This window comes from Thunnus albacares, chromosome 11 (genome assembly GCF_914725855.1).
Source record: "Thunnus albacares chromosome 11, fThuAlb1.1, whole genome shotgun sequence".
Classification (NCBI taxonomy): Eukaryota; Metazoa; Chordata; class Actinopteri; order Scombriformes; family Scombridae; genus Thunnus; species Thunnus albacares.
The window spans coordinates 2195656-2222477 of NC_058116.1; the positions used below are offsets into that span (position 1 = coordinate 2195656).

Below are 26822 nucleotides of genomic sequence, written 5' to 3' on the forward strand. Positions count from 1 at the left end.
TCCAAAATACAGCAGCTAGACTTCTAACCAGAACTAGCTGTAGGTCCCACATTACCCCTCTTCTTGCATCCCTCCATTTGCTTCCGGTAAAATTCAGAATAAACTACAAGATCCTGCTGATTACATATGAAGCACTCCATGACCTCGCCCCTAGCTACACTTCTGAGCTCCTTGTTCCCCATTCCACTTCATGACCTTCAATCCTAAAATCTTCTATCTATCCCCCACTCAAACCGCAAATCAAAAGGTGACCGCGCATTTGCATTCTTAGCTCCAACTCTGTGGAATCATCTTCCACAATCTGTTAGATTGGCTGAATCCTTGGACTGTTTTAAATGATGCCTCAAAACCCATTTATATTGGCAACTCTTTCTATAGACCTCCCTTCTTGTTCCCATGTCCTGCTTTATTTCATTTTGGTTGATTTCTCTCTGTGTCATGTTTGTCTGTTTCATTAATCTATCTGTTTCAACTTTGCATGTGTATGTGTCTGTGAAGCACGTTGTAACTGTGTGTCTTAAAAAGTGCCATATAAATGAAAGCTTACTTACTTACTTACTTACTTCTTCTTAATAAGGTTAGTTAGTATAGCACTGACCGTTGAAGGTGTCCTCATACATGGTTTTAACAGACACCTTTCCCTGGCTGTGCTATAAAGTCCATATATGAGCTACAACTCAAACACACACAGCATGTGTGTCGGTGACAGATGGATGAGTTTAAGCTGCATTAATCAGTGTTATGATCAGCCCACAGACTGAAGCACAAAACCTCTATCACTGCTAATACTACTATTAATACTGCTAATACTGCTCTGAGAGTACTCTGAGTGTAATGAGATGTGTCCACATGACATTGTACAAATAATATCCAATAAAAAATACAAAGTTAATAGCTCAGCTTTTTTCAAGCAATTTAAATTTGGTGTTAGATCTCTACATGTATCTGTCCAGTATCTTGACATTAATTCAATTTAAAACATTTGAAAACACCATTTGAACAGGATGAATCTTAATGCTGCAGTCTGACTTTCTCTCATTGTTATTCCACTTTAAAGGGAAATTCTGGTATTTTTCAACCTGTGTTCCCTGGGTGTTTACCTAGTTCCCTGTGCAGTGAGCCATAATGCTGCTACAGATGTCTAGTTCCTGTGTTAACTTTCATTGTCAGACACTTATAATAGCAATTTGAGCACATCAGTGGTAAAAACAAGCACTTTTAGTGGACATACTTTGACGGGCACAATTGTTCCCAAGAATTACATTGCAGCCTGTTTAACAGCTGCCAGCTGAAGCGCTCTCACTCTTTGTCCCCGTTAGTCACTTAGACCCAAAATGATGGCAATATATGGTCCATGTTAAAAGATATCGGAATTTCCCTTTAACAGACTAAATGGTGGGATACGGCCACCATATTGCTCCTGGTGACTGACACACACACACACACACACACACAGCAGGACAGCAGTGTGCATGGAGGGGTGCTCTCATGCATAAACGAGATCATTTTCATAAATTAAAATCTTGCCTGCAGAACGAACATCTGTGCCCTTCACACACACACACACACACACATACACACACACACACACACAGACAGAGTAATCCTAGGTTTGTCCTTCAGTCGGGTGATAATGGTGTTAACATGTTAACTGGGTTTTCTCTGTAAGGAGATACTGTATCTGTTTTCTCCTGATGTGTTTAGTCGCATACTTTAAATAACAGTGTTGTCATGTCATACAGAAACCTTTTATCTCCTCTTATGAAAGATTTGAGTCTTGAATCTGGTTTCAGCTGATTTTTTATGGTGTCTGCAGGTTTGTGAGCTGGTTGGTGAATCATCTTAAACTGGGCAGACACTGTACAATTTTATTAATCCTGTCATTGGCATTTATAATTTACACTAAATGTTTTATTCAACTGTTTTGCATGGTCAGAACATGACTTCTATGCTAACATTGTACGGTTCGATCAGCCAGTCATGGTGTGGGTGCTGGAACTGAAGGTAAACTTGGTGACCCGATCTGTTTAATCCATTGACCACACTCCAATAAAGAGTACAATCATATTTCCAATGAAGTTTTATTTAAATGAGACAACCTCGTCTTCAAAAAAAACCAAAAAAAAAGACAGAAAGGCAGCATTACTTTGCAAAATTCTACTTTGATTGGAAAGCAAGAATTTTGGTCAACAAAAAAAATAGTGAAAAATATCCGTCACAGTTTCCCAGAACCTAAGGTGACGTCTTCAGATTCCTTGTTTAGTTCAACCAATGGTCCAAAACCAAAAGATATTCAGTATTTCATTGAAGACTATAAAAACAAATATTCACATTTGAAAGGCTTGCCTTAAAAATGACTCAAAGGATTGATCGATTACCAGAATAAGCGCAGATCAATTTTCTATCAATCAACTTGTTGATCAATCATTTCATCTCTATACCCGAAATCCATCCACTCATCCAGGCAATTAATCAGGCATTCCAACCCCACATACTGAACATCAAATGGAAATTCAGCTGACTCTGATTAGTCAGGTTCAACCCATTTGGGGTTAAATTTGGCTTTGTCCACTTTAAAACCATGGTATAACCAAACCTGGAGAGGTTATATGTGACACTGACAACATATTGTGTTTACTTACTGACATTGTTCAGTTTTTATTATCTGTTTCTATCTTTTATGTATGAATGTCTTTTTAGATGGTATGAATAAAGTTCAATTTGAAGTGAATTTGACCAAAATGAACTGAAAGAGACTGCTTACAGTCTCAGTAATAAAGATGAACTGGACTAGATGGAGGTGTCTTGTTGTTTTGTCGTTGCAGCAGCAGATGAACAAACTCTCGCAGGTGAATCACATTGAAATCCTTTTAATAAAAGGCATTTATAAACATCTATGTTATAAAATATGAACAAGAGTCACATGAAATGTTAACAGAAAGCTACAGGAACGTTATAAAAAGCAAAAAGTAAAAACAGCATGAACAACATGAACACTTCGGCCCAACACCGGTCCAATGCTGGCCCAACACTGCCGCACACACTGACCCAAAAATAGAGAAATCTTTCAACATTTGGAATTATCAGCTGAGCGTCGCTCAGGTTTTAAGAAAATTGCATAGTTTCCTCCAGATTATTGCTTATTGATTGTTGATTAATTTTAAGTGATAATACGGATAATAACGAGACATTCAGAGAGCGTCTCCCGCAGGATGAAGCGCTACAAAGAAGGTTACATCATCAATGTGACATCATCATCAACGTCACTGTCCTCGTGACCAAAGTGAGGAAGTCATAGAGCCTGATGCAGACAGAAAGAAGACAAGACAGAAGAAAAGAAAGAAAGACAGCTATGAAACAACAGAAATACACAGAACTGTCTGTCTCTCCATATAACGGTCTCTCTGTCCGTCTCTCTGTCTCCATCAGCCTCTGAGTCCTTCGTCCTCCTCTTCCTCAGGAATCGTGGAAGATGGCGTTCAGCTGGGCATTCATCAGCCGCTCATGGTGTGAGTGTCCGTCAAAGCCCATCAGCCCGTCCACCTGCAGTTCCCCGCACCGGGGGTTGGACCCCCCACCGCCATAGATGGCAACGTGTCCCCCACCTCCTCCCCCTCCGTAGTGAACGCTAAAGGAGAAACCCTTGTCGTAGTCGGAGGCTGTGACGGCCTCGTGTTTGAAGGACGAGGAGAAGTTCCCGTTGATGCTGAGAGGTGGGCTGAGGGGCGGGTCAAACGCTGGGCCATCCGACACCAGGACACCATCAAAGAAGGGCTCCAGCGGGCCATAGGGCTGACCTTTGACCTGGTGGAAGATGTGGGAGGGCTCCATGGTGCCGTAGGGCGGGCTGGGCAGGCCGGCCGTCAGCCCAGGGCTCTGGTAGGAGAAGTGTCCAGGATAGGCAGCGGCGCCGGTAGGGGGAAGGTGAGTGGGCAGGTCAGGCGTCTGCTCAGGCAGGAAGGTCCGAGGGTTCAGCTGCAGGCAGCCTGCTACTAGGTTGGTGGTTGGTTGAGACAGACCTGAGAACAGAAAGACAACATTCAGCCAATACTGATCAATACATACAATGCCTTTTAATACCTGCCACTAAACACTACTACTGTTGTAGTAGTTGTTAATGACTGTCAATAAGTGTAATAGATATTAGTGCGATTGTATTAAATTGGTATATCAATTAAAATATGAATAGCTGTTAATACCTGCTTATTTTTGTCAATAGGTTTTCATACCCTATTAAAAATAGTAATACATGTTAATAATTGTTAATATATTTTAATATCTGTTAATAAATGTACATGTTAATAGAGAAAGTCTGAGTTGAAATATGGTCGCAAAGCTTCATCAGAGGACCATACATTTAAAAAATCTACTTTAAAGCCACTCAGGCTCAAAGCTCTAGTCAGACAGAGAGAAAAGATAAAAACCATCAAAGGGAAAAGACAGTCTTACACCTGTCAGTGATCACGCCCAGCACTAACCCTGACAACACGTGTTTACCTGCAAACACTGTTAAACACAGTTTAATGAGCCGGAGCAGCATGAGCTCAACTCATAAAAACCTCCAGTCCACGAAACACACTCAGCTATGACATCACCATATGAAATATTTTATGGCTTTATGGTTTGTATAGAAATATCTAACCAAATATAATTAAAATTGGATTTTGGGTGGATTTTTAGAGATAATCATTGACATATCAGGGATGTTTGTTTTTTATACATCAAACAAAATATAAATGTGACTAAAATCAATTTGGCCAGACCTTAGCCCTGCAATAATGGACAAAAACTGAGCCAATTATAACTGTGCCATTTCACTTTCAATAAAGCACAGTTTTAAGGACATCCCAAGAAATCTTATGAGAACATGTTGCTTCATTAAGGAGGAGAATGCAACCTCCACACTAATGTCCACTGAAAAAGCTCACAATCTAAAAATAAGTTTTGCGCCAGTAGCATCCCTAACTATGGTTGTAGGGGCTGCTACTGTTAGCAAAATCAGAGAGTATCAAATTTTGGTGGGTTTTACTGACATTTCAGTGTTAAAAAGCCCTCCTGGAGGACACATGGACATGATTTTCCCTTCATATGAATTTTGTTGAATCACACATCAGGCCCCAGACTGAGTCAGGGTCTTGGTTGACCCAGTCCAGTCTGTTGTAAGGTGATGCTGACCTTTGCAGAGCGCCTGGACGAAGCTCATGAGATCAGGCGCCTTGCCAGAGCGCAGGATCTCGCTCAGGGCCCAGATGTAGTTCTTGGCGAGGCGGAGCGTCTCGATCTTGGACAGTTTCTGGGTTTTGGAGTAACAGGGGACGACTTTCCGCAGACTCTCCAGAGCGTCGTTCAGCCCGTGCATGCGATTCCTCTCCCGAGCGTTGGCTTTCATTCGACGGACTTTAAACCTGCAGAAACACAGAGCAGATTAGATAGAAATAATCACATCTGTAACATCCTAACATTGATCACCAGTATCCAGGAATCACTTGTGAGTAAGTGTATGTGCAGATACAGTATTTGTCTGCAACTGGGAGTTATTAGCATGTAGCATGTCGAATAAAGACGAATCTTTAGAATCTTTATCAAGATTTTAGGTAACCTCAACATTAATTTAACTGAACCAAATTTAGCCAAAATGTTTTTAAAAGAAATCAGTTACAAATCTGCAGTGACATTTGTGCCTTCTGTAATGTGACCCACACTGAGAACTCAGTCAGTCCATCAGCGGATTCACACTGCAGAAAAAATCACTTGTATTTCTGAATTTCCAGAACTGTAAAATAACAAGTTGAACTAATATCAAGACCAGATAAAAAATATATTTGCTTGGTGAAATGTAAGCATGCAGACGCAGCTAACTTCTTACAAAAACACTACTGTTTCTGAAACTGAAGCATCGACTGCTAGCAACATTAGCATTGTAGCTTGTAGGTTTTTCAAAGTCAGTCTGCCAAGTAATCAGAAGACATGATGGTGGTGCTGTTTAGTACAGCACCACCTGAAGGGGTAAATCACTACACCACCCAACTCAGCAAGTGCAGCATAAGCCACCCTTGTTTTCTGCTGTGATGTAAATACACCTTAAAGCTGCAGGCTGGAAAAACTAAACAATGAGCTGAAAGATGCTATAAAGCTCTGCAGAGTCGGGTGATAACTCTCTGTGGGTTTGTTATGATTGACCTCTTTCACATATAAGTATTCCTGTTGATTAGCCGTATTCAGTTTTGGTAAGATTTTATGTCCCATTAGAGGCAGGGCCTAAAATGCAACAAAAAACCAGCCACATGGCATAGTGTGGCATCACATCAGGCGCATCATAAAGACAGAAGTGAGAGTTGGGGAGGCTAGCAGGGGAGTCTGGGGAGTGAATGTGATCAAATTGCTGTTTCTCTGGAAAGTTGATGCAAGAAGATGCTGGGAAAATAGGACAGTGGTGCATCCTGATATGTCAGTGCACATTGATGTTGTTGTGTGATGATAATGTCGGTCCAGTCAGCACTTTGGTCCACAGTAAAATATCTCAACAAGTGATTTCCATGAAATTTACTGATGCATTCTTGCTCTCCAGATGATAAATCCTATAATTTTGGTAACCTCTCCTGACTTTCCCTCTAGTGCCACCTTCAGGACAAACTTTGAAAATACTGTGTGTGTTTTTTTTTTTTTTTTTACAAATCAGAACAAATTTTTCAAATGTCAGCTGAGGAAAAAGAAAACAATATCCACACCTCTGCATGCGAGCCTTCGTCATCTTCTTCTTCTTCGGCCCTCGCCTCTTGGGTTTGCTCTCCCCATCCTCCTCCTCCTCTTCTTCCTCCTCTTCTTCTTCTTCCTCTTCGTCCTCCAGACGGTGGAAATGATTCTCCTCCTCCTCTCCTCCTGCTCCTCCTCGCTCTAATTCTCCTTCCGTGGGGCTGAGCAGCTCCTGTTGATCCTCCGACTCCACTGACACCGGCTCCTCCCGCACAGACCTGGTCATGATGCTGATTCTCTGTCAGAGAAGAGATATGTTCATTAGAAAACAATAAAGCACTCCTGCATAGAGTTTATTATGGCATTATTCTCTGTATAGACAAACCTAGTAGTAAATAGATTCCTGATTGTGATCTGTAACATATTCTCTCAGCTGTTATTAAGGTTTTGGTAAATTATTCACAAGTTATAAATAACAATCGCATTTATAATTTTTCATATTTTGATGAGGGGGTGGCGTTGACTTTCATATAAACATTTGATATCATATCTTACCAGAAGTGACAGCATATTTTATTGTAACTTGAATTTATTTTTTTGCAATTAAACTTAAATTAAAAAATACAAATAAAATTGTGTCAGTTAAAAGGAAAATGTCCAAAATCGTTTTTTAGATTTAGGTTGTTGTAGATTTTACAATATCATAATTTAAAATTTAGTCCATACATTTATGTGCTTCTATAATAATGATAAGATTTATTCCCCTGAGAGCAGACCTGGAGTTCTTTGTTCATTTCTCTGTGTTCACTTTATGTTTTCCAGCCTGATTTACTCATGTGTATTGCCATTGCAATAAAATAGAGCATAAATACAATTTTTTAAAAAATCTAATAGAGCTGCTGTGATTTCTAACTTGTGTGAAATTTAAAAAAAGAGAGAGAAAAAGAGCTGATTAAGCTGTTTAAATGAAAAATGAGAATTTACGAGCTGTAATTCTGATTGATCATCGTAATCTAAAAACATTTTTTTAATATGTGTAAGGTTGTATTAGCGGGTTGACAGAGTGAGATGGTCCTTGTGTGTTTGCAGTGAAATAGAAGCAGCTTCAGTCTGTTGAGGATGACTCTGTGTGACCAGCGAGAATATTCAAACGTCCCGCAGAGTCCCGTTATGTTAGTTTTCTTTATAGAGGATAAAAACACACGTTTTTCTGCACATGGCTTTAAAATCTTGTTAGATATTTGAAATTTAGTTTGAAATTTACCTGTTAGAAAATCACAACACTGTCGGGAAAAATAGAAAATTTAGAGACAAACTGCGTCAGATCAGAGAAACGGAATCATCTCTTTATTTAGTTCAACTCTTCAAATCTGCGTCTTCCTTCATTGAAATTCAAAGTTTTTATCTGTTTAAAAGACGTCAAAATGTCAAATAAAAATTCTGTAAAAATGAAAGAAAATCTGTTGTTTTTACGTAAAAGTTTTATGAATGATTTCTGACAATGTTTTCTACACCAGCAGAGAAAATCTTCAAAACTGAAGCAGAAGATTTGATGCCGTCATATAAGACACCGATAAAACCACCGTTTATTAAAGTAGTGAGCTAAAAGCTTTTCAAATAATAATCATAATACTAATATGCTAATAACAATAGTGATATTAGGATAATTGACCCTACGCTGACGAAGCCAAACGAAATCCGTTTTTCTTTCATTCCAGTTTTCCACTGTCTGGTCCCGAGGATTTAACAGACAGACAGACAGACAGACAGGTGGAGGTGAGACAGGTGGGGGTAAGCGGACATACCAGACTAACACAAATAAACAAAATAAAACAAACATTCAAAAAAATGTATTAAAAAAAAGTGATGGAGAAGAAGGATGTTTGAGTTCAAACCTGCTGAGCGGCTGAGAGCAGACGGCTAACAAATGAAATAATGAAATTAAAATAAATAAATAAAATAAAATAAAAATATAAACACTCATCAGATTATTTAAAAAATGATTCTTGTTTTATTTGAGACGCAACTGATTCAGTGTGATACGGATGAGACACATTATTCAGTTATTGAATCACTGTTGATGACTCTCAGTTCAATTTGCATTAATAGATTATTAATTTGGTAGAAATGAGCTTTTAATGATCAGATTTATCAGCCTGAATGTTACATTAAATATTAAACATCTGAGGAACCAGTCAGAGGAGGAATTCATCAAACAGATGTTGGTTATTAATTTTTTTTCAAAACCTACCTGTTGTGATGAGGCGCTGTCCGTCAGATCGCAGGCATTCCGCGCGCTCTGTGTGCGTGACTGTGCGTGACTGTGCGTGATCTGCTCTGAGCTGTCTGAGGTGTGTGTGTGGAGTGATGCAGCTTTTATACTCAGAACGCACAGTATGGTGGTGATGGTGGGGGTTAATTAGCATATCGAGGCCCCACCCTCCCGGCACGCGCCATATGGTGCGTACGTCATTAAAACGGCCCCGGGGATCACGTGACAAATCTTCCATTTGTATCAGCCAAAGATTCTCTCTCTCTCTCTCTCTCTCTCTCTCTCTCTCTCTCTCTCTCTCTCTGAGGAAAGTTGTCCATCTGTCACCTCATGCACACACGCATGCGCGCACACACAAACATCAAGATGAAGGTGTGCTGTGTGTGTTGCTTATGTTTGAGTGGGTCTACATATGTAAAGTTTTACAATAAATGATTTTGTATTTGAAGAAGAAGAAGATGATGATATCTATGTCAGATCAGGAATTTTTTTTAAAAAGTGTAATCTAGATATTTCAGGGCCGGACTCACAGGGGCTGCAGCTCGGCCCCTGGAGGTGAGGAGGGACCCACAGAGAAGAGGGAGAGGAGATGACTTAGTTGAGAGTTGCAGTAAGGCAGTGATTGGTCAGCTGTGTGGTGGTGAGAGAGGAGCCAGGGTTTGAACTTCTCTCTCCTTTTTCATTCATCACAAAACTATTTCTATCACTTTTTAATGTGAACTGCCTTCGGTCACATGTCTGGAAATGTGCACTGTTATTCATGTAGCCTGTTAGCTACATCTACTGCATGTTTGAAAAAGTCAACATATACTGAAGAAGAGTTGGAGGAACCCGGTGGGGCAGGGCTTATGGTTCATCATAGTGGTCCAGTGAGTCAGACTGCCCGCATCAGCTCTGACCAGTAGGAGAGAAGCAGTGGACTTTGGACCCGGCTGTTCTCCAGTGAAGAGGTTGCTATGGTAATGATAAAGCAGTTGCTAGGAGGTTACCTGGCAACTTTAGAGGACTGGTGTGTCTGTCCATCAGTGTGGATCTTCTGACAGCTAATGGTTAACACAGAATCAATCTCTCTGCCCTTCTGTTGTTCACTTCAGGATGAATGAATATAAAACTGAGGAGTTTCATCAGTTGATCATGTCAGATGTAATTCTTTATTATGAAGTCAGCTACATTGGTTTTAATGGATTGTGAATATAATTATATGGAAAAAAATACTGTTATTGCACAGCACTCTCTCTGGTTTAAGTAGCAGACACACATGTAGACACAAAGAGATGAAATGAAGACAGATTTGATCAGAACAGGGTTTTAATGTGATTTTATTCTTTTATTAATAGAATTCAGTTATGTTATGTCACACTTATGGACAGGCAAGAAGAAGCTTGACAAGCTTGAACGAGCCTGACATTGACAATTTGACTGTTTTAACATCTTCATATGATTTAATAGTAAAAGCAGAATTAAGACTTTCAGACAAAAAGTGTGAAAATAAACGTCAGCAAGGTGACAATAATTCATTTCTTTAGTTATTTAAAGAAAAGTGAACAAACAGCATAGTGGCAGGCTGCTGAATAAGAATTATTATTCTATACTGCAGGCTGTGTATGTGTGTGTGGAGAAGGTCAGATTACCCTATTCATACAAAGGAAGCAACCAGTGAAAACTCAACACACACACACACACACAAACACAGCGAGAGAGAGAGAGAGAGAGAGAGAGAGAGAGAGAGAGAGAGAGAGAGTAGTGTCAGACTGCAGAAACATTTTTTTAATGGTTTTGAGTAACTTTTTCATCATTTGGATTCACACTCAGATGATTTAATTACCTGGGATAGAGCAAATATATTTTTCTTCTGTTTTCCTGCTTCAAACATGACTATTTTGAACAAACCTGTAACCTTATGGTCTATGAGCCTTTTTTATAGTCTGATTTCATTCTACTGAAACTGTTCTCACCAAGCTAGTCAGTGCCCTGTTGCTCACCTCAGAGCTCAGCTTCTACTCAGTTCTAGTTCTGCTTAATTTAAACATCGTGTTTTAAACCACTGATCACAAAATGATGTTGTGTCATCTGGAGTACAACGATGACATCACTGCCATTGCACTTCAGTGGTTTCATTCATACAGTACTTAGCAGGACACACAGTGTTATTCACAATTCCTCTGATTGCCGTGCCCTCTCCTGTGGAGTACCCCAAGGCTCCATCTTAGGTCCGCTTCTTTTCTCACTGCACATGCTCCCACTTCTTCTGTGAACTGAACGTAAATTTCCATATTTAAGCAGATGACATCTGTATTTATTTTCCCATCCTGCCTGGAGATCCAGTCTATGCTCTCATGGTGTGTATACAAACATAAATAGAAAGTAGTAGGCAGTCTCTGGCCTTTGATTGATCTGTAGCTCTGTGGATATGTTACTTTGAGCACATAATCTACATACTCCGCTCCAACTGGACGGTTGTTTTGTAATGTAGCCACCATACTAATCAACTAACAATGTCAGTGAGATGTTTCCACATGTGGTCCTTCTTTTTAAGATACTGTTGGTTTGTTAAAGACACATCATGTTGGAGAACTGAAGTTGGAGATGGTGAAGATCAGCAAAGTTTTTTCACATAGTGGAATGGAGTGGTAAACAAATCCGTGCTTCAGATTCCACAGGACTCAAAACGAGCGCAATTGCATCAGAGGACATTAACAGAAAGTTGAGCCTTTCTCAATGATTCCCTCTAGTATAGCTGTGTGCTGTCTGAGTCTCTACAATGCCAGGGCCCATTCAAAATGAATAGCAGCCTATCGCTGTCCCAGTTACGGCCTGTCAGACTCAGTTATTACTTAACTACAGTTAAAAGGGATTCAGACCGAAAGCAGACCTGTGTTAAAACAACACAGGGGGCTGCATTGGTGAGTGTGGTGTTATAAAAGGTACCAGTCAGACAAAAAAATACATCCAGGAAGTCCAGTTTGAGCACAGATTTGTGTTTAAAGGCTTATCAGACACCAAAATGCTGCACAACAGGATTTTAGCAACTACTTGATCTTTCATTGCAGGGTAAACAGTAGAAATACTAAGTTCACATTACAAAGTCATTCACCAAGAATATGTGCTTTCATTCTTGTTATTGGCCAACATGATGACATCAAGTTGCATTCATCTACACTGGACAAACTGTAACATGCTCCAAAACTCTTCATTAGCACCTCCCTATTTGGCAGGACTCCTCAGACCTTACGTTCCTCCATGTGCATCTCATTATTCCTAAGATTAAGAAGCAATCTATTGGTGGGAGAGCATTTTCTTACTGTGCTCCACTGCTGTTGAATATTTGACCTCAGCTGATCATGGAGGTAAACATTTTTAAACTAAGACTACTTATTTTCACCCTCCTAAAATGGACTTTTATAATAGCTACTCTTTTCTGGTTGTTGTTCCTTATTGTTTGAAGTGTATTATATTTGATATATTTTGTGTTGTTACTATCTTCTCCATCTGTTATTACATTTTTCATTACATTTTTACTTTTTTGTAAAGTGTATTGAGACACTGTGATTTTACACTTAACACTTACTTACTTACTTAACGACATCAGAGAACATGAATGACTCACATTACATTGTTTGACAGTATTAGTGGCTGTATTTAAAGATCAGTGTATTATATTTTGGTCGGTGTCTTTGGCTGCTGTGTCAGCTGCATTTGGACCAATAGATTTCTGATGGCAGCAGATCGTCTCAGTACAGATGATCAGCAGTTTAAATGGTGTTTGGTTTCCATCTGGTGGTTAAATGTGGGTACTGTAGGTAAAAGCACAGGACACCGTCGTTCTGTCTGTCTTTCTTCTCCTCATCACTCTTCAAATATTTTCCAGAAATTTCTTCCGCTGTGAAAACCTTAAATTTCATTGTTTATTTATTTGTGAAAAAAGTTAAGAATGAACATATTTATCTTGCCAATAGCGTATGTGATTGTGTTTGTGTCAGTGGGGTTGAAGTTGCATTTAAATGCTTGTGGGTATTATAGTAATACATTTTGGAACTGTTATTGTTTGTTTTTTTGTTGTTTAAAGAATATTTGAGTTTTTTTTAATCATATTGTTTGTTCTGTCAGTTGCTGTCTGCAGCAAACCTGACATTTTTCACCTACCTGTTTTTTTAGTCACTCAACCAGTGCTGTGATCCATGTGAGATATTTATAAAATAACATCATTATGAAATATAAACAAAATACAAAATGGTCCTCAAGTTTTAGTCTTGGTTAAAAGTAAGACTTGGATGAGAAGCTAAAAGTAACTTTTAGTAAAGTTTAAAGGACGGCTTCACAATTTTTCAAGTGTGTCTTAACACAACAGTCAGGAGCCCGAATGAACAGTGAAACATGTTTTTCTTGTTGTAATCATTCCTCCTGTTCATACTGACCATTAGAAGATCCCTTCATAATGCACTAAAAATGTAAAATCCACAGTCCTCCTTCTGTGCTAAAATGCATTTAAAAGTTTATCTGAAGCTAATAATAGCTTCTGTTTCCAATTGAGTCAAATCAAGTAGATATCTTTCAACGTTACAGTTTTTTTTATTGACAAAGTCCCTCTTTTTGTTACTACATAAGCTTCACATCAACTTTTAAATGCATATTTGCACAAAATGACACACTGTGGATTTTGTCCTCCATCACTTACATTGAAAGCACATTTGAAGGGGATCTTTTAATAGCCAGTATGAACAGGAGGAATGATTACAGCGAGGAAAACCTCTTTCACTGTTCATATGGACACCTGACTGCTATTTTAAGAAAGACTTTAAAAATTGTGAACCTGTCTTTTAATGAAAAGAAAATGCAAGAAGAACATTGGTGGGTACCCACCCAAATTTAATTTAAAAAGTTAACAAGTAGAGTTCATCGCTTCAAATGTCTTGCCTTTAAAGTTAGGTAATTAATACCTAATATTTCCTGGTGTCTAATACCACCAAAACCAAATGTGGTGAAACATTACCTCTTGGATAACACTTAAACCACTGAATGTAAAAAAAAAAAAATGGATTGGGCTTGTTTTTTCCACATTTCCTGTATTTCTTAATCTACCAGACTAGACGGCCATCAGCTGTTGCCAGTTTGTTGTGGCAGATTTTTTTAAAAAATTTCTAAAATAATACTGATGACGTCACCTGGATTTGATGACAGTCCTAAACCCACACATAATACAACATTATTTGTCAAACCACCGCAGAGATGGTTTGACATTGAGAATCAGCCATGTGAGACTGTGGTTGTAATCTATCTAAAAGTCATTCGTTGTGATGTCACACAAACCTGATGCAGCTCTGCTTGGCTCTGCAGAGACTTTTCTTCCCCCTGCTTTGGCAGGAGCAGCAGCTTTAGCTGGCATCACTGCTCTGGCTTTTTCCAACATGGCTACCACCTGGTCCTCAGAGACAGGCTGAAGGGAAATGAGGACAGAGAGTCATTTTTGCAGACAGTACAGCTATGAATCAGTGTTCACTGTATGATCAGGCACAGACCTCTGCTAACTAGTTTATGGAAAAAACAATATACTGAGAATGTCATTCATCATACCTTGAGTTTCCCACTAGCCTTATTTATCTTGTCGTAGCCCAGGTGCATCATGAAGGTGGGTAGGGTGTCCTAGACTTTCTTCCTCGTGTCTCTTAGAGCTGTTGGGATGCACAGCATCAGATCCCCAGATACTGTCCTCAGAGTGGGCAACTTCTCTGCTAACCAGCCTAACACCTGGATGATCAGGGGTGCCATGGGCCGAGTTGGGACAATTCTAAGGGCCTGTGACTGACAGGGGCTCTAAGAAATTATTAGAACATCAGGTCATTTTTTCAATATTAAATTATTAACCTATTATCATTAATAGAATATTTTATTTACAATCTGCAGTGGAGGTCTCAGAGCATCTCGGATCCATTTTTTTAGATCTCTAGAGCAAGCAGCGAGGCTTCATCTCTCATCGCCTTCTCTCTGGACTCAAACTGTTTGGGTAAAACCTTCACTACTGGTTTCAAAGTCACTATCTTTGATCCAAACTCACTGAAGGAAGATATAACAGACAGAGTCAACAGATGGTTAGTATGCTGGATGCCACAAATGGTTCTATAAGAATGCCAAAGATAATGGACATCCTTTGGATGATCTCACAGAGGATCATTTTGTGTGCAGGGAGCTTGCGGTTATGGGAAATTTTATCTAACTGGATCACTGTCTACCATGTCTACTGATGTGACTCAGGGTTGTATTTTATGCATGCATCAGCCAAAAGCCACCGATGTAACATTTGGCTTTGTTTGTCCTAGTTTGGTTATTATCTAGCTAGCTGTCTATTATTAGCTGGGTGGAGAGCAAAGCAAAGCCAACATCAGTCTACTAACACTGGGCAAGGTTTCAGTTATAGATTAGACTGCACCATTAAAAAATAGAAAATAAAAAAGTCACATACTTTTGACAGAATCATTTTCTATATTTGTTTCTTTTGTCACAGTGGATTGTTTAATATATTTTGATACAGCTTTTATTGCACTGGATTTGAAACCTGTTCAATATTTCGATTATTTGATGATGTCCTGTGGTTGTTAACTTGTTATCTCTGGGATGATTATAGAATTTTCAATCAAATCCTTTTGTTTTGAGTTTTCAAGTTGTAACTTGCAGTTAGTTTCATTTTGATCTTATATTCAGATGTATTAAATAGAACAGTCATCAGTGATACTAATGGTTACACCTGTGTTTTTCCTGCTATGAGACGTTAAACTTAATGCAGTGAAAAGGGTTTTATTGTTTTGCAGGTAAATGTTGGGTGGGGCAGCTGGGAGCACCTGAGCCCAGTCGCTTCTCTTCTCTCACAGAGACTCTGCACGCACTGTGTTCTTGTTTCTTTGTCCTGCTGTTGTGCAGCATGGTCACACCACATTCCTCTCTCTTCACTGATCACCACATCCATTTCTTCTACGTGTTTGGGAATACAAACACATCCTCTGAGCCTCTTATTATTCACTGTGGTCTATGAGACAGTCACACTGGCTATTCCTTTGCGCTGTGGCAAAAAAATTGGAATATTGTTTCTATTATTTGATCATTTATACAGTGAACAGAATGTCTCAGAGCTCGGTCAGCTGACACCCAAAAACAAATCCATGTGGTATCCTGAAAGCCTGCCATGCTGGTGGAAAAGACTCCAAGTGGAGCTGCTGCATACTGTATTAAAAAGATCCACTGACAGACCTCTGACCGTAAATAACAATCAACAAGGAATCAAGTTACTCACTTACAGGAGAGTGCTCTACAATGAGTTACACAAAGCCTCATAACAAAGACAGGGGAAAGATTTTTTTCTTTATCCTTCCCTCCTTTAAAGGGAGTTTATTATCTTTTAAGGCTCATTCCACACATGCCAACACTCATTCCAGACTTTTTAAAAATGAAAATTCCTGTTGCAACCATGACTTACTTCCCAGAAACATGAGTGTTTTCAGTCAACGCCAGGACGGCCTCCAGGCCTTTAAGCTGAGCCACGGCATTTGAGCCAGTGACAAACTTCTTTATGAATCCCAGCTACTTCCCCCACTCTGGACTCTTCTCATCTTCTATCCTCTGGAACAACTTCAGAAGATTTTCCATATCAATTCAGATGGGCTTTCCACACCTAGATAACAGCACGAGAAGGAGTATACAAAGATAAATTCACATCAACTCCAGAGAGGATTTCTGGCAGTAGGATGGTGTATGTGGAATTGAGTCAAAATAAAATACAGTGTGTGTGTTCATGGTTATGAAGGAACTTGTCCCCCATTGCAATATTCAGGCTCATTAATGTATTTTTGATAGTTATTGGACAACAATGAAGCTCTGTGGCAGCCCTATCTGTTTACCATCCAGGCAGAAGGTCAGATGCTACTGGACTGTATGAAGCAGTCTAACATTCAGCCAATCAGGAGTCTATTTGATGCAAAGCCACTGTAGAAAAGCATATGGTATGGTCTTCTTCAATTTGTGTATTAATTTAATCCCAAACTTTAAGCCTTTTGGAGATAAGGATCCAAATACAAATAGATATGAAGTAAGCAAGCCCATAAGAAAGATCAGCAGGCAGAAACTGTTCATGTGCATGTCACATTGAATCTATGAAATCAATATGATTTTGTTGTACTGTACAATAAGGGGGCATTTCCAGTAAAGATGAACTGCAGTACATACCAGCTGTTTATTAGGGACCGTTAGCTGGTCTGGAAATCTATATGGCTTTATTTTGTATTATCATTCTCTGATCACAAGGCAGTGGAGTTTGTCTTTGGGGGAGACAGTCCATTGGATGGGTTGGATGTGACAAACATCTCCTGTCATTATTTGACTTCAAGGAAATATTTTTATACCGAGTGAGTTGAAGTAAACTGCAGAGAATGTCACTCATTTCTGGTCGATGGGAAGCTTCATCCACTCACTGTTGTCCCCCCTGGTGGATACTCAGGGGGTGGGCTTCCCTAGAGGTACTCAACTAGAAAACAAAACAGCATTATCAACACAAAACAACATTCAGTGTGCTGCATCTGTAGCTCTTCTGGAAGAACAAGTGAAACCTAAAAATCTACAGACATTCTGGTGTCAGCAGAGCATTGCTTTATAACAAAAAAATGCTAATTTCATCCGAAAAAATGGCTTTTCAACATTCAACAACATTAAGACTGCACAGGAGCCAGTTACACTCTAATAATTATAACTGTTTTGTCAAGATAAAACACAAATACAACTGGTCCTGCATCTACTGTAACTGCTAGGGGGTGCAACTTGATCCACATCATTCACATTATATATTCTGCTGCTGTAAACAAATACAGAAAATCTATTCACCCATCTACACTATGTACAGTATATCATCCACATTAGTGGTTTTTCAAACTTTTTCCTGGTGACCCAAAGAAAAAGTGGAACACATGTGATGCAGAGTCAGTATCCAAAAATGGCCAAAAAGCTGGTTGTGAATGTCTGGTCCGAGTCTGTTTACTTATTCACTGAGCAGATATGTGCTGTTTTTAATCAAAATGTTGACAGTTTTAGACTGTATGTTATTCAGGCTTGTTTCTTGTACAGCTGCTTGTGTTTAGTCAATGCTTAACATTTGAGATGTTTGACTTAATTTGTTAAGTGAAAAAAACATTTATAAGAAATCATGTTTATATAAAAATAATATCCAGCCAGTCAAATATGCATAAAAATTCTGCCCATATAAAACAAAACATATAAAAACCTAATATCGGCCAATAATATCAGCCTCAGTATCAGTCTGTTCTACTTACTTACATAACTTTACAATATTTTCAACTGTAGTGCAGATGCCTTGAAATTAAAAAAAATATTTCATTATAAAGCTTGACTCTAATATTTAAAGATTCCTTCCAAACATGTTTTAAGACATATAATAATAATAATAATAATAATAATAATAATAATAATAATAATAATAATAATAGGCTGATATGGTTTTTCCATTAAAAATTAAATTACTCAGTCAAAAAATTCTTACAATTACATTTACATTTGAATTTCCCTTCAGGGATCAATAAAGTAATATCTATCTATCTATCTATCTATCTATCTATCTATCTATCTATCTATCTATCTATCTATCTATCTATCTATTCTCCATCTATCTATCCTCCTTCTCTCTCATTGAACAATACAGAAATTATGACTATGCAAATATTGCCCATTTCATAATTTTAACGGCTGGGCACAAGATGATGGGATTGACATTTACACTGGTTGTGATGTCACAAATCCTGTTCATGGGTACACACCTTAAACTTACATTTAAGGTGAGCACAGAGAAACTTTCCCCCTTCAGCAGATGAACAAACTCTGCACATACATCATTCTGCACAGAGAAGCTCACACATACAGCTGCAGTAACAATAAGCACAACACATTTTTGAGTGACTTTAAATATGTGGGCAGCAGAAAACTATCTTAGAAAGATATTACTTGGATGACACTAAGCAACATTTTTACATTTATTTAAGAAAGAGAAACAGTGTAATGCAACATATGGCAGAGTGACCTCATGGCTACACAAACAGTCCTCTAGTTCAAAGTGGCTGCAACAATCTGTACAATGTCAAGTTGAGTAAAAATGCTTCACCAAAGATACTTTGTCAGTTTTTGTTAAAAGAGTCGCCAACTATATCCTGGAAAGTTATTTCTTCAGTTGCAAACTTACTCATTCACATGCACTCACCTCTACGTGAGAGCATAAGCATGTGGGCGTTGCTGTGGGTTCATATTTCATATTGATCCAACCCAGTCTGGTAAACAGGCTAAAAACATCATCCACCTCTCTGCAAAATACTGTCAGCTTTTTGTTGTTGTTGTTGTTGTTGCTGGGTTTTTTTTTGTTTTATACATACAAACTTGGCAACTGCAGCTTTTAAAATAGTTTATGGGTACACTTGTCGCCAATAGTACCCTGAAAAACTTGCAAAACTTGGATGACTTACATTGCAAGTACATTATGAATTGATCTTCTAATATCCAGTATGAACAGGAGGAATGATTACATCAAGAAAAACCTGTTTCAGTGTTCATACGGACACCTGACTGCTGTTTTAAGACACTGTATGATTGTGAACCCGTCCGTTAATCACTAGGACATGATGGTTGACTATGCTGCAGTCCAGCAGGACGCGCTGCTGCTCTGCTCCAGCCTGCTGAGGACACGCCCCCTCCTCCTCCTCTCCCTCCACGCTGCTGCTGCTGCGGCTTTCAGGAAGCGGAAGCAGGAATGTTGGAGTATTTTCAGAAAAGTTTGGACAAGTTTGACAGTTTGGGAGCAGAGACACAGACCGCGGAGGAACATGACGGTGAGTGACAGGACGTCTCACAGTGTTGCTGATAATAATACTGCTTATTACGCTGCTGAAGGCGATGATAACACTGTGGACACGTACGCTGCTGTGCAACACAGCAGGAACAGCTGAACAGGATAAACAAGTTAGTCCGATTGTAAAAATGAAACGTTTAATGACACATGATGGTGTGTAAAGAGAGCTCGTTTTTATTAGTGTTTAAGAGTTACCGAACGATGTTTACAGTTCATTTGAAAGTTTCAGACACGCATCGACAAGATATGGCTTCATTATTTTCACTGATATCTGACTGGTTTACTGTGTGTGTGTGTGTGTGTGTGTGTGTGTGTGTGTTGATAGACAAGCTCTGGGGCGCTTTAGTAAAATTTTCTTTGAAAACACTGAGTTTTTGTAGCAGAAACAGTGAAGCTGGATGTTAAAAATCTTGTGTTCAGTCTGATTTAAGAAATCCAAAACCCAAAGATCTACAATTCACTATCACAAAAGTCTAAGAAAACCAGAAATAATCATGTCCAAGAAGCTTGAGCCAGTGAATTTTTTGTTGTTGCCATTTTTGCTTTGAAATTTATCAAAATAGTTGCCCATAACATTTCTATCAATCGACTAATCCATTAAGCTGTATAGTCAAGCAGTGTGTCATTGCCACCCCTTAACTGTCCAGGTTCTATGTGTTACATGTGTCTATGAGCTGTGAGCTGCTTAACAGAAGACTGGGGTTTCTTTTCCTCAGATAAACGTAAGGAGGTAAAACGCTTGAATGTTGGAGAAAAGTCATAAAAAATGTAATTCTCTCTTAGCTTGTGAATCATCTCGCCACCCCTCAGGTTTACTTTGCATATTCATTTTCTGTGTACGTGCAGAAATGATTAATCATTTAACTGATGAGTTGATCAGTAGAAAATTAGCTGGCATATATTTTGATAATCCATTATAGTAATTTATCAAGCAAAATGCCAAATATTTTCTGATTCCAGCTTCTCAAATGTGAGGATTTGCTGCTTTCTCTGTTTTTTTGATTAACGCTGGGTGTTGGTCTGGTGGTCACATGTTTGAAGGTGTCACCTTGAGCTTTATGATATTATTTTTCACTATATTCTGACATTTTATAGATCTAGCAATTAAGCAATGAATAGAGAAAATAATAGTGAAATTCTTGCATAATGAGAATTAGTTTCAGCTCTGTGGCTGTGTTTGCAGTAAGCCCCTGCTGCCTCCATCTCCTCTCTGTATGTTTGCCAGTTCTCTGTGTTATGACTTGTGATGCAAATCAGTTCACTGTTCCAGTGTCAATACTGACCTCATAACAGATCTGAGTAGTCCGGACATGACCACTCCACATTGTTGTAATACTGTAGTGCTGAATTGAATAGTAGTTCGACTGTTCAACGAGTCACCAGACAGAAAAGTAATCAAAAAAATGTTCAGTTCTCATCATAATCACTGAAAGGATAAGTTCACTTTTTTCATGTCGGTCTTAAAACAACACACAGGCTCATATGTACATTAAAAGCATTACTGGTCACTGTAATTGTTTCTCCTGTCCACACTGGCTGTGATGATCCTTCCTGTGATTCCAATGTAAGTTATGGGAGAGAAAATCCACAGTCCCCATTGTGTGTATTCTAATGTTTCACCAAAGTTTAGTTAGACAAGTGTTTTTTTTTCCAAAAGTTACAGTCTTTTTGCTATTGAAGCACAAAGAGGGAATTTTATACTAAGAAGACTGAAGATGTCGTCTTGATTTGTCTAACTCAGACAACTGGAGACTCATACTAAAGAGGACATGTCATGCTTTTTGTGGTTTTCTGTTATTCATATCCTGTTATGATGTTGGATATCTATGTTAAACTTGGTTGAAGCTCCAAAACTTGAGTTTAGCGTATGTAGAAATGCTGCCTGCCAGTCAAAAGTCAGGGCTTCAACTTGCTCTGAACACTTTGTTTTTCAACTGATGCCAATGCGCTGATGTCGGCTCATCACAGATGCCCATAATCGGCTGTCTGTTCCTTAGCTTTGGTTGCTAAGGTTGTTGCTAAGGTTTGTTGCTAAGGTTGCCCACTCTCTGATTTCAGATCAAGTTTCGGCTCAAACATGTACGGATGTTTTTGAGAAGTTGACATTTCGAGTAAAGAAGGAGAAAAAGTGGTGAAATCTAATTTAGTTTGTTTCATGGTTTGTTGACGTCTGGAGCCCGGTGGAAGTCTCTCCTGATGGTCAGCTTTCAAGAGCTGGCCAATCAGAACAGAGTGGGCTCATCAGGAGGCAGGCCTTAAAGAGAATAAAGGAGCTAAAACAGCCTGTTTCAGACAGAGGCTGAACTGAGGGGCTGTGTAAAGGGTCAGTATGAGTTTTTTGAACTGCAGATTATGCAAAGATATTCTAGTAAAGCCCCAGATTAAAAATATAGACCTTGAACTGTGCAGAATATGTCCCCTTTAACTTCAGGTTAACTTTAGAATGCGTTTTTGAGTGTGGACTGTGGATTTTGTCCCCCATCACTACACTGGAATCACTTTAGGATCTCCATGCAACCAGTATGGACAGGAGGAACAATTACAACAACTCATATGGGCAGGTGACTATTGTTATAAGACAGACTTGAAAACATGTGAACCTAACCCTCAAGGGAATGATTCAACATTTTGGGAAATACACTTATTTGATTATTGGGTCAGAGTTAGATGACAGATTGATACCACTCTCATGTCTGTCTGTTAAATATGAAGCTACAACCAGGAGCCGGTTAGCTCGGTTAGACTGGAAACAAGAGGAAACAGCTAGCAGCTCTAAAGTTCACTAATTCACATTTTATGTCTTGTTTGCTTAGTTTGTAAAAAAAAAAAAAAAAAAAAAAAAACTGAGGTGAGATGCAAATTGTTTTAACAGTTCTGTAAACTGCCAAAGAAAAATTACACCGGTATCAGAATGACAAACAATGGAAACTGGAATAATATCAGGAGATAAAAAGTGGGATGCAGTGGATGATGATGATGATGATGATAGTGGTGATGGTGACAGTGATGATGCTGATGATAGTTGTGTGTGGGGCTGCAGGTCGGTCATGGAGCTGTTGTGTATCAGGTGACAGCAGCTCAGTCCAGCCCTCCAGGTTCAGCTCTGAGCAGGTCATGTGACTTCCTGGGAACTTGTTCCTTTTGTAACATGATGATATGGGCGACAGTTGTCTTTTCCTGATCTTAACGATGCAGTTTAATTCACTGACTCATTTTTCATCAGTGGTGGAGGATGTATTCAGTTCCTTTGCTTAAAGGATCACTTGAGACAGTGTTACGTGCTGCTAGTATAACACACTCGAATTTCCGTCCAAACTTTTGTCGAGTTGCGTTGTGGGCAATGTAGGTGCCGTGTTGTGACAAGGAAGAAGAATGCACGGATGAAAAAGACGATATATGTGGTTCTGCTGCATTGATTTTGATTTAAAGAAGAAATGTCCATCATGAGTCCGACAGTGTTATAGGAGTGCAACGCTAAACTGGTAGAGGACTTTTTAAAGTAAAAGTCATCTTACTTCACTGTAAAAAATACCCAATACTATTTCTAGTATTATCAGCAAATTCTACTTAAAGCATCAATAGTAAAAGTACTCATGATGAAGCAAATGTTTATTACACATTATATTATTTTATCATTAAAGACACATATACTGTATGTATCTAATTACTGCTAAACCTCTGCTTGTCAGTTTAATGTGTCATGTTCATATGTTTTACGTAAAATTAGAATATTCAAATATCTGATAACTCCATCTTTCAGGTAAATGTAGTGGACTAAAAGGAACAATATTTCCTTCTGAAATATAGTGGTAAAGTAGCATACAATGGAGATGCTCTAGTAAGATAGTACAAGTGCCTCAACTTTGTACTTAGTACAATACTTGAGTAAAGGTGCTTAGTTAGTTCTCACCACTGCTTGTCATATGTGTCTCAGTGAAATAAACAGTGAATGACTGGGCCAAAGGAAAGCATTTCTCTGATGCTTTATGGCGTCATTAGACTCATGGTGGCTATTGATCATCAGTGCTCATAAATCCAGATAAGAAGGTAAAGCCTCTGCTCAGTGTGCTGTAACAATGACATAAGTATGATGTAAACAGGCCGTGTCCTCTCCCAGTGAGCACTGATCACTGTCTGTGAGATGGAGGCTCAAGTGTCAGCTCAGCTGGAGAGTTCGCTGTGTTCAAGCTGCGGGAAATAGACTGTAACAGTATGATTTCATTCATACAGTCATGACCTCTGAGTCTGGTTTCTCTCAGAGTCAACAGGTTAACTTCTGCTGGATGCTTACAGACAGACTGGATATTCATACAGTCAGTGGATCAGCTTTTCTCAAAGACATTCGATTTACAATGACATAAAACAGAGAGAGAGAAGCAGGAAGTCATCACATTTGAGAAACTGGAATCAGAACATGTTCTTTTGCTTGATAAACAACCTCATCATTTCAGCTTTTTGAAGTGCTTTTAAATGTGGTTATTGAGCTTTAATGAAGTCTAAAAACCTTTACCTATTGACCAAATGTAGCCTAGTTTGACCTGAAAATCACTAAATCTTTGCATACTGTGAAGCAGCACAGTGAAACAGCAGCATTTTAGTTGTGTTCACACTAATGAGAATACATTTGAAAATCGGTGCACCCATATACACTGATCTGCTGTTTTCTACCAGTAAAAACAGAACTTTTCCAAAATGCTGATTTAGTGTTTCAGTATCAGATCACACTATCCGCCTGCTGTCACTGACAAAGTCATGTTGGTGATTCTGTTAAGATGATTACACCTGGGATCAAATCGCCATTTGAAAGAGTAGTATTTTCCAATCACAGGAGATGTAGAACAGGCCTTTTTCACTTGTCATAGAATAACCACAGGTGATACTAATAACATTAACAATTAAGAAGAAACAACTAAACATCTATTTTATGAATGTCAGTAGACATCAGGATTCTAGAAAACCAATTTACTTTAAACCAACCATTCAATGAAGCTGGGAGCCAAGGATCTAGTACTATATTATGAAAACAAAACCAGAAAGTTCAACAGGCTGTCATTTTATTAATTTTACTGGGAAAATTTCATATCCATATATCCAAGTTCTTGAGGTCATGCCCATCGTCTGTCCAACTTATAAACAATAAGAAATGTCCACATACAGTTAGTATGATCCAGGAATGTTTGAAAGGAATCTGATTTTATTGCTTACCTTTTCTGTTAAGTTATTTTTATTTATTTCTTTTATTACTTTTACCCCATGTCCTGTTACCATGTTGAATGTATCAACCAATTGAAAGTGAAGTCATACCTGTTATGTTATCTTTATTACATAATGATGCCTAAGTGTTTTCTATTGTCTTAATGTCACACATGTTGCAAGTGGCAGCTCTATAAATAAAAAGATACAGGGTGTGCTTCTCAGTCTGCCACGATATCAAAAAACAGAGCTGTAGACGTTTTAAAGTGATCCATTCTAATAATAGACTGTATTGTAACAATAATGAAAGCAGTAATGCTGCATTCACATGGATTCACTGAATTTATTCTTTTTTAAAGACCAGTGTTTAGAATTCAGTGGCATCTGGTCGTGAGGTTGCAGATTGCAACCAACCGAATACCATGGTCCTTTAAATTAATTTAAAAAAAAAAAAAGCAATTCTTTAGTTATTAAAAAGAACCAATAAGAGTATCAATAAAGAACTGGGCCAATAAAGAGTATTGATATGAGTAGTAGTATTAAAGTATTAAAGTAAGTATTAAATCCTAACGATACTCATCCCCCTGGGATTCAGGGTTGTAAAACCGTCTCTTCTTTCAGTCTGTGAAGCTAATGTTAACGTTAGCTAAAGCAGCTACCAAGCAAGATCAACAGTATCTATTGTCAATCAAAACATTGTGAGATGCGACTAAACAGCAGTTTATCATTATTTAGTGCAGTAACTGACCAACTTTTCACTGTTATCAATAAATATAACGCTACTTATGTATGTCATGATATATGACATATATGATGATATTTCACAGTTAGTAATGTCAAGAACACCACTGTTGTAATAAATGAGGGCTAAATTGGTTGTTTTTTCTTTGAATAAACAGGCAAATTTATGTTTATGTTGACTTTTCTCTGACTGGTTTTGAAAAAAGAACATATTTTATCTGATTCTATTCATGTGGAAACAATACAAATTTGTGATTATGCTCGATAAAAATGTCTTGTTTAATACTATTTAGACAGTAAATACAGGCCGATGATTTAATTGAAAGAAAATGATGGCAGTGTAAACAGAATCACTTCGCTCTCAATGGATCTGTGGTCAGATACGTGCCTTTTGTCGAGGGTGTTGAATAAATGTTTAGAGATGTGAGGACATATGTTTGATTCTTTGTGCTGTGCGTGAGGCACAGTATCTAACATTAAAGCCCCGTCTGCTGTAGGTTGTTGATATTTCAAACTGTTTATGGATGTTACATTGGTTTACTGGACTGTTTTGTGGGGGTGGAGCCTAATGATGGTGATGTCAGTCTTTCAGTTTGCCCAATAAGTTGGTCTCAAGCAAGATGTCGCAACAGTCTTTCAACATTTTTGACCTCAGAGATTCTAAAGTGGTTTGGTAAGAAACGTACATACATACAAAACATCCATCTTGTTTGTTTCAAAGGAGACTATGGGGCGCCTTTAATATAAAAATATCCAGCAATCTTTTAATGACAATTTGAAGTACTTGACAGCTTTTCATACTTCACACATTCTGGTCTGTACTCAAAAGTCAGATACCCAGCCCTTTTCTATGGATGTTGTGATGTTTTTTTCACCATGAAAACTTGTCAACCTGAAATCCTTTTAATAACTGACAGAATCCAAACACACACAGCTTCTGTTCTCTGTGAGGGACGAATATGAGGGATGCATATTTGTTAAAGCCTCCTTTAAGCCTACAGGAGCAGAGTGTTTGATACTGATAGATTCTGAGGA

General features: G+C 38.5%; 2 protein-coding genes across 6 annotated transcripts in view; one reads left to right on the forward strand and one right to left on the reverse strand.

Moving 5' to 3' along the window:
- Positions 1-2854: 2854 nt before the first annotated feature.
- On the reverse strand, positions 2855-9152 carry neurod1 (neuronal differentiation 1). 2 transcript variants are annotated; one of them, XM_044366200.1, is made up of 4 exons: positions 8945-9152; positions 6729-6991; positions 5176-5405; positions 2855-4019 (listed from the first exon to the last, which is right to left on the reverse strand). In XM_044366200.1, the coding sequence occupies exons 2-4, from the start codon at positions 6977-6979 to the stop codon at positions 3457-3459; spliced, it is 1044 nt and encodes a 347-aa protein (XP_044222135.1). In that variant the 5' UTR covers positions 6980-6991; positions 8945-9152; the 3' UTR covers positions 2855-3456. The 2 variants fall into 2 exon arrangements, with proteins under 2 accessions (XP_044222135.1, XP_044222134.1); XM_044366199.1 differs by lacking the exon at positions 8945-9152 and adding an exon at positions 8371-8476.
- Positions 9153-19724: 10572 nt separating this feature from the next.
- itprid2 (ITPR interacting domain containing 2) overlaps positions 19725-26822 on the forward strand; it is a 51711-nt gene continuing 44613 nt past the window's right edge. For all 4 annotated transcript variants that reach the window (XM_044366174.1, XM_044366175.1, XM_044366176.1 and 1 more), the window contains exon 1: positions 19725-19833. The gene's annotated coding sequence lies outside the window, so the exon portion shown is untranslated. The remainder of the gene's footprint in view (positions 19834-26822) is intronic.

Bases quoted from the DNA above. Each gene is read 5' to 3' on its own strand.
- neurod1 (XM_044366199.1), bottom strand. From the start codon at position 8,406: ATGAAAGAAAAACGGATTTCGTTTGGCTTCGTCAGC. The intron at 5,406-6,728 runs GTGTGGATATTG...GTGTTTCTGCAG, and splicing joins ACGAAGGCTCGCATGCAGAG to GTTTAAAGTCCGTCGAATGA. The intron at 4,020-5,175 runs GTCAGCATCACC...TTCTGTTCTCAG, and splicing joins CGTCCAGGCGCTCTGCAAAG to GTCTGTCTCAACCAACCACC.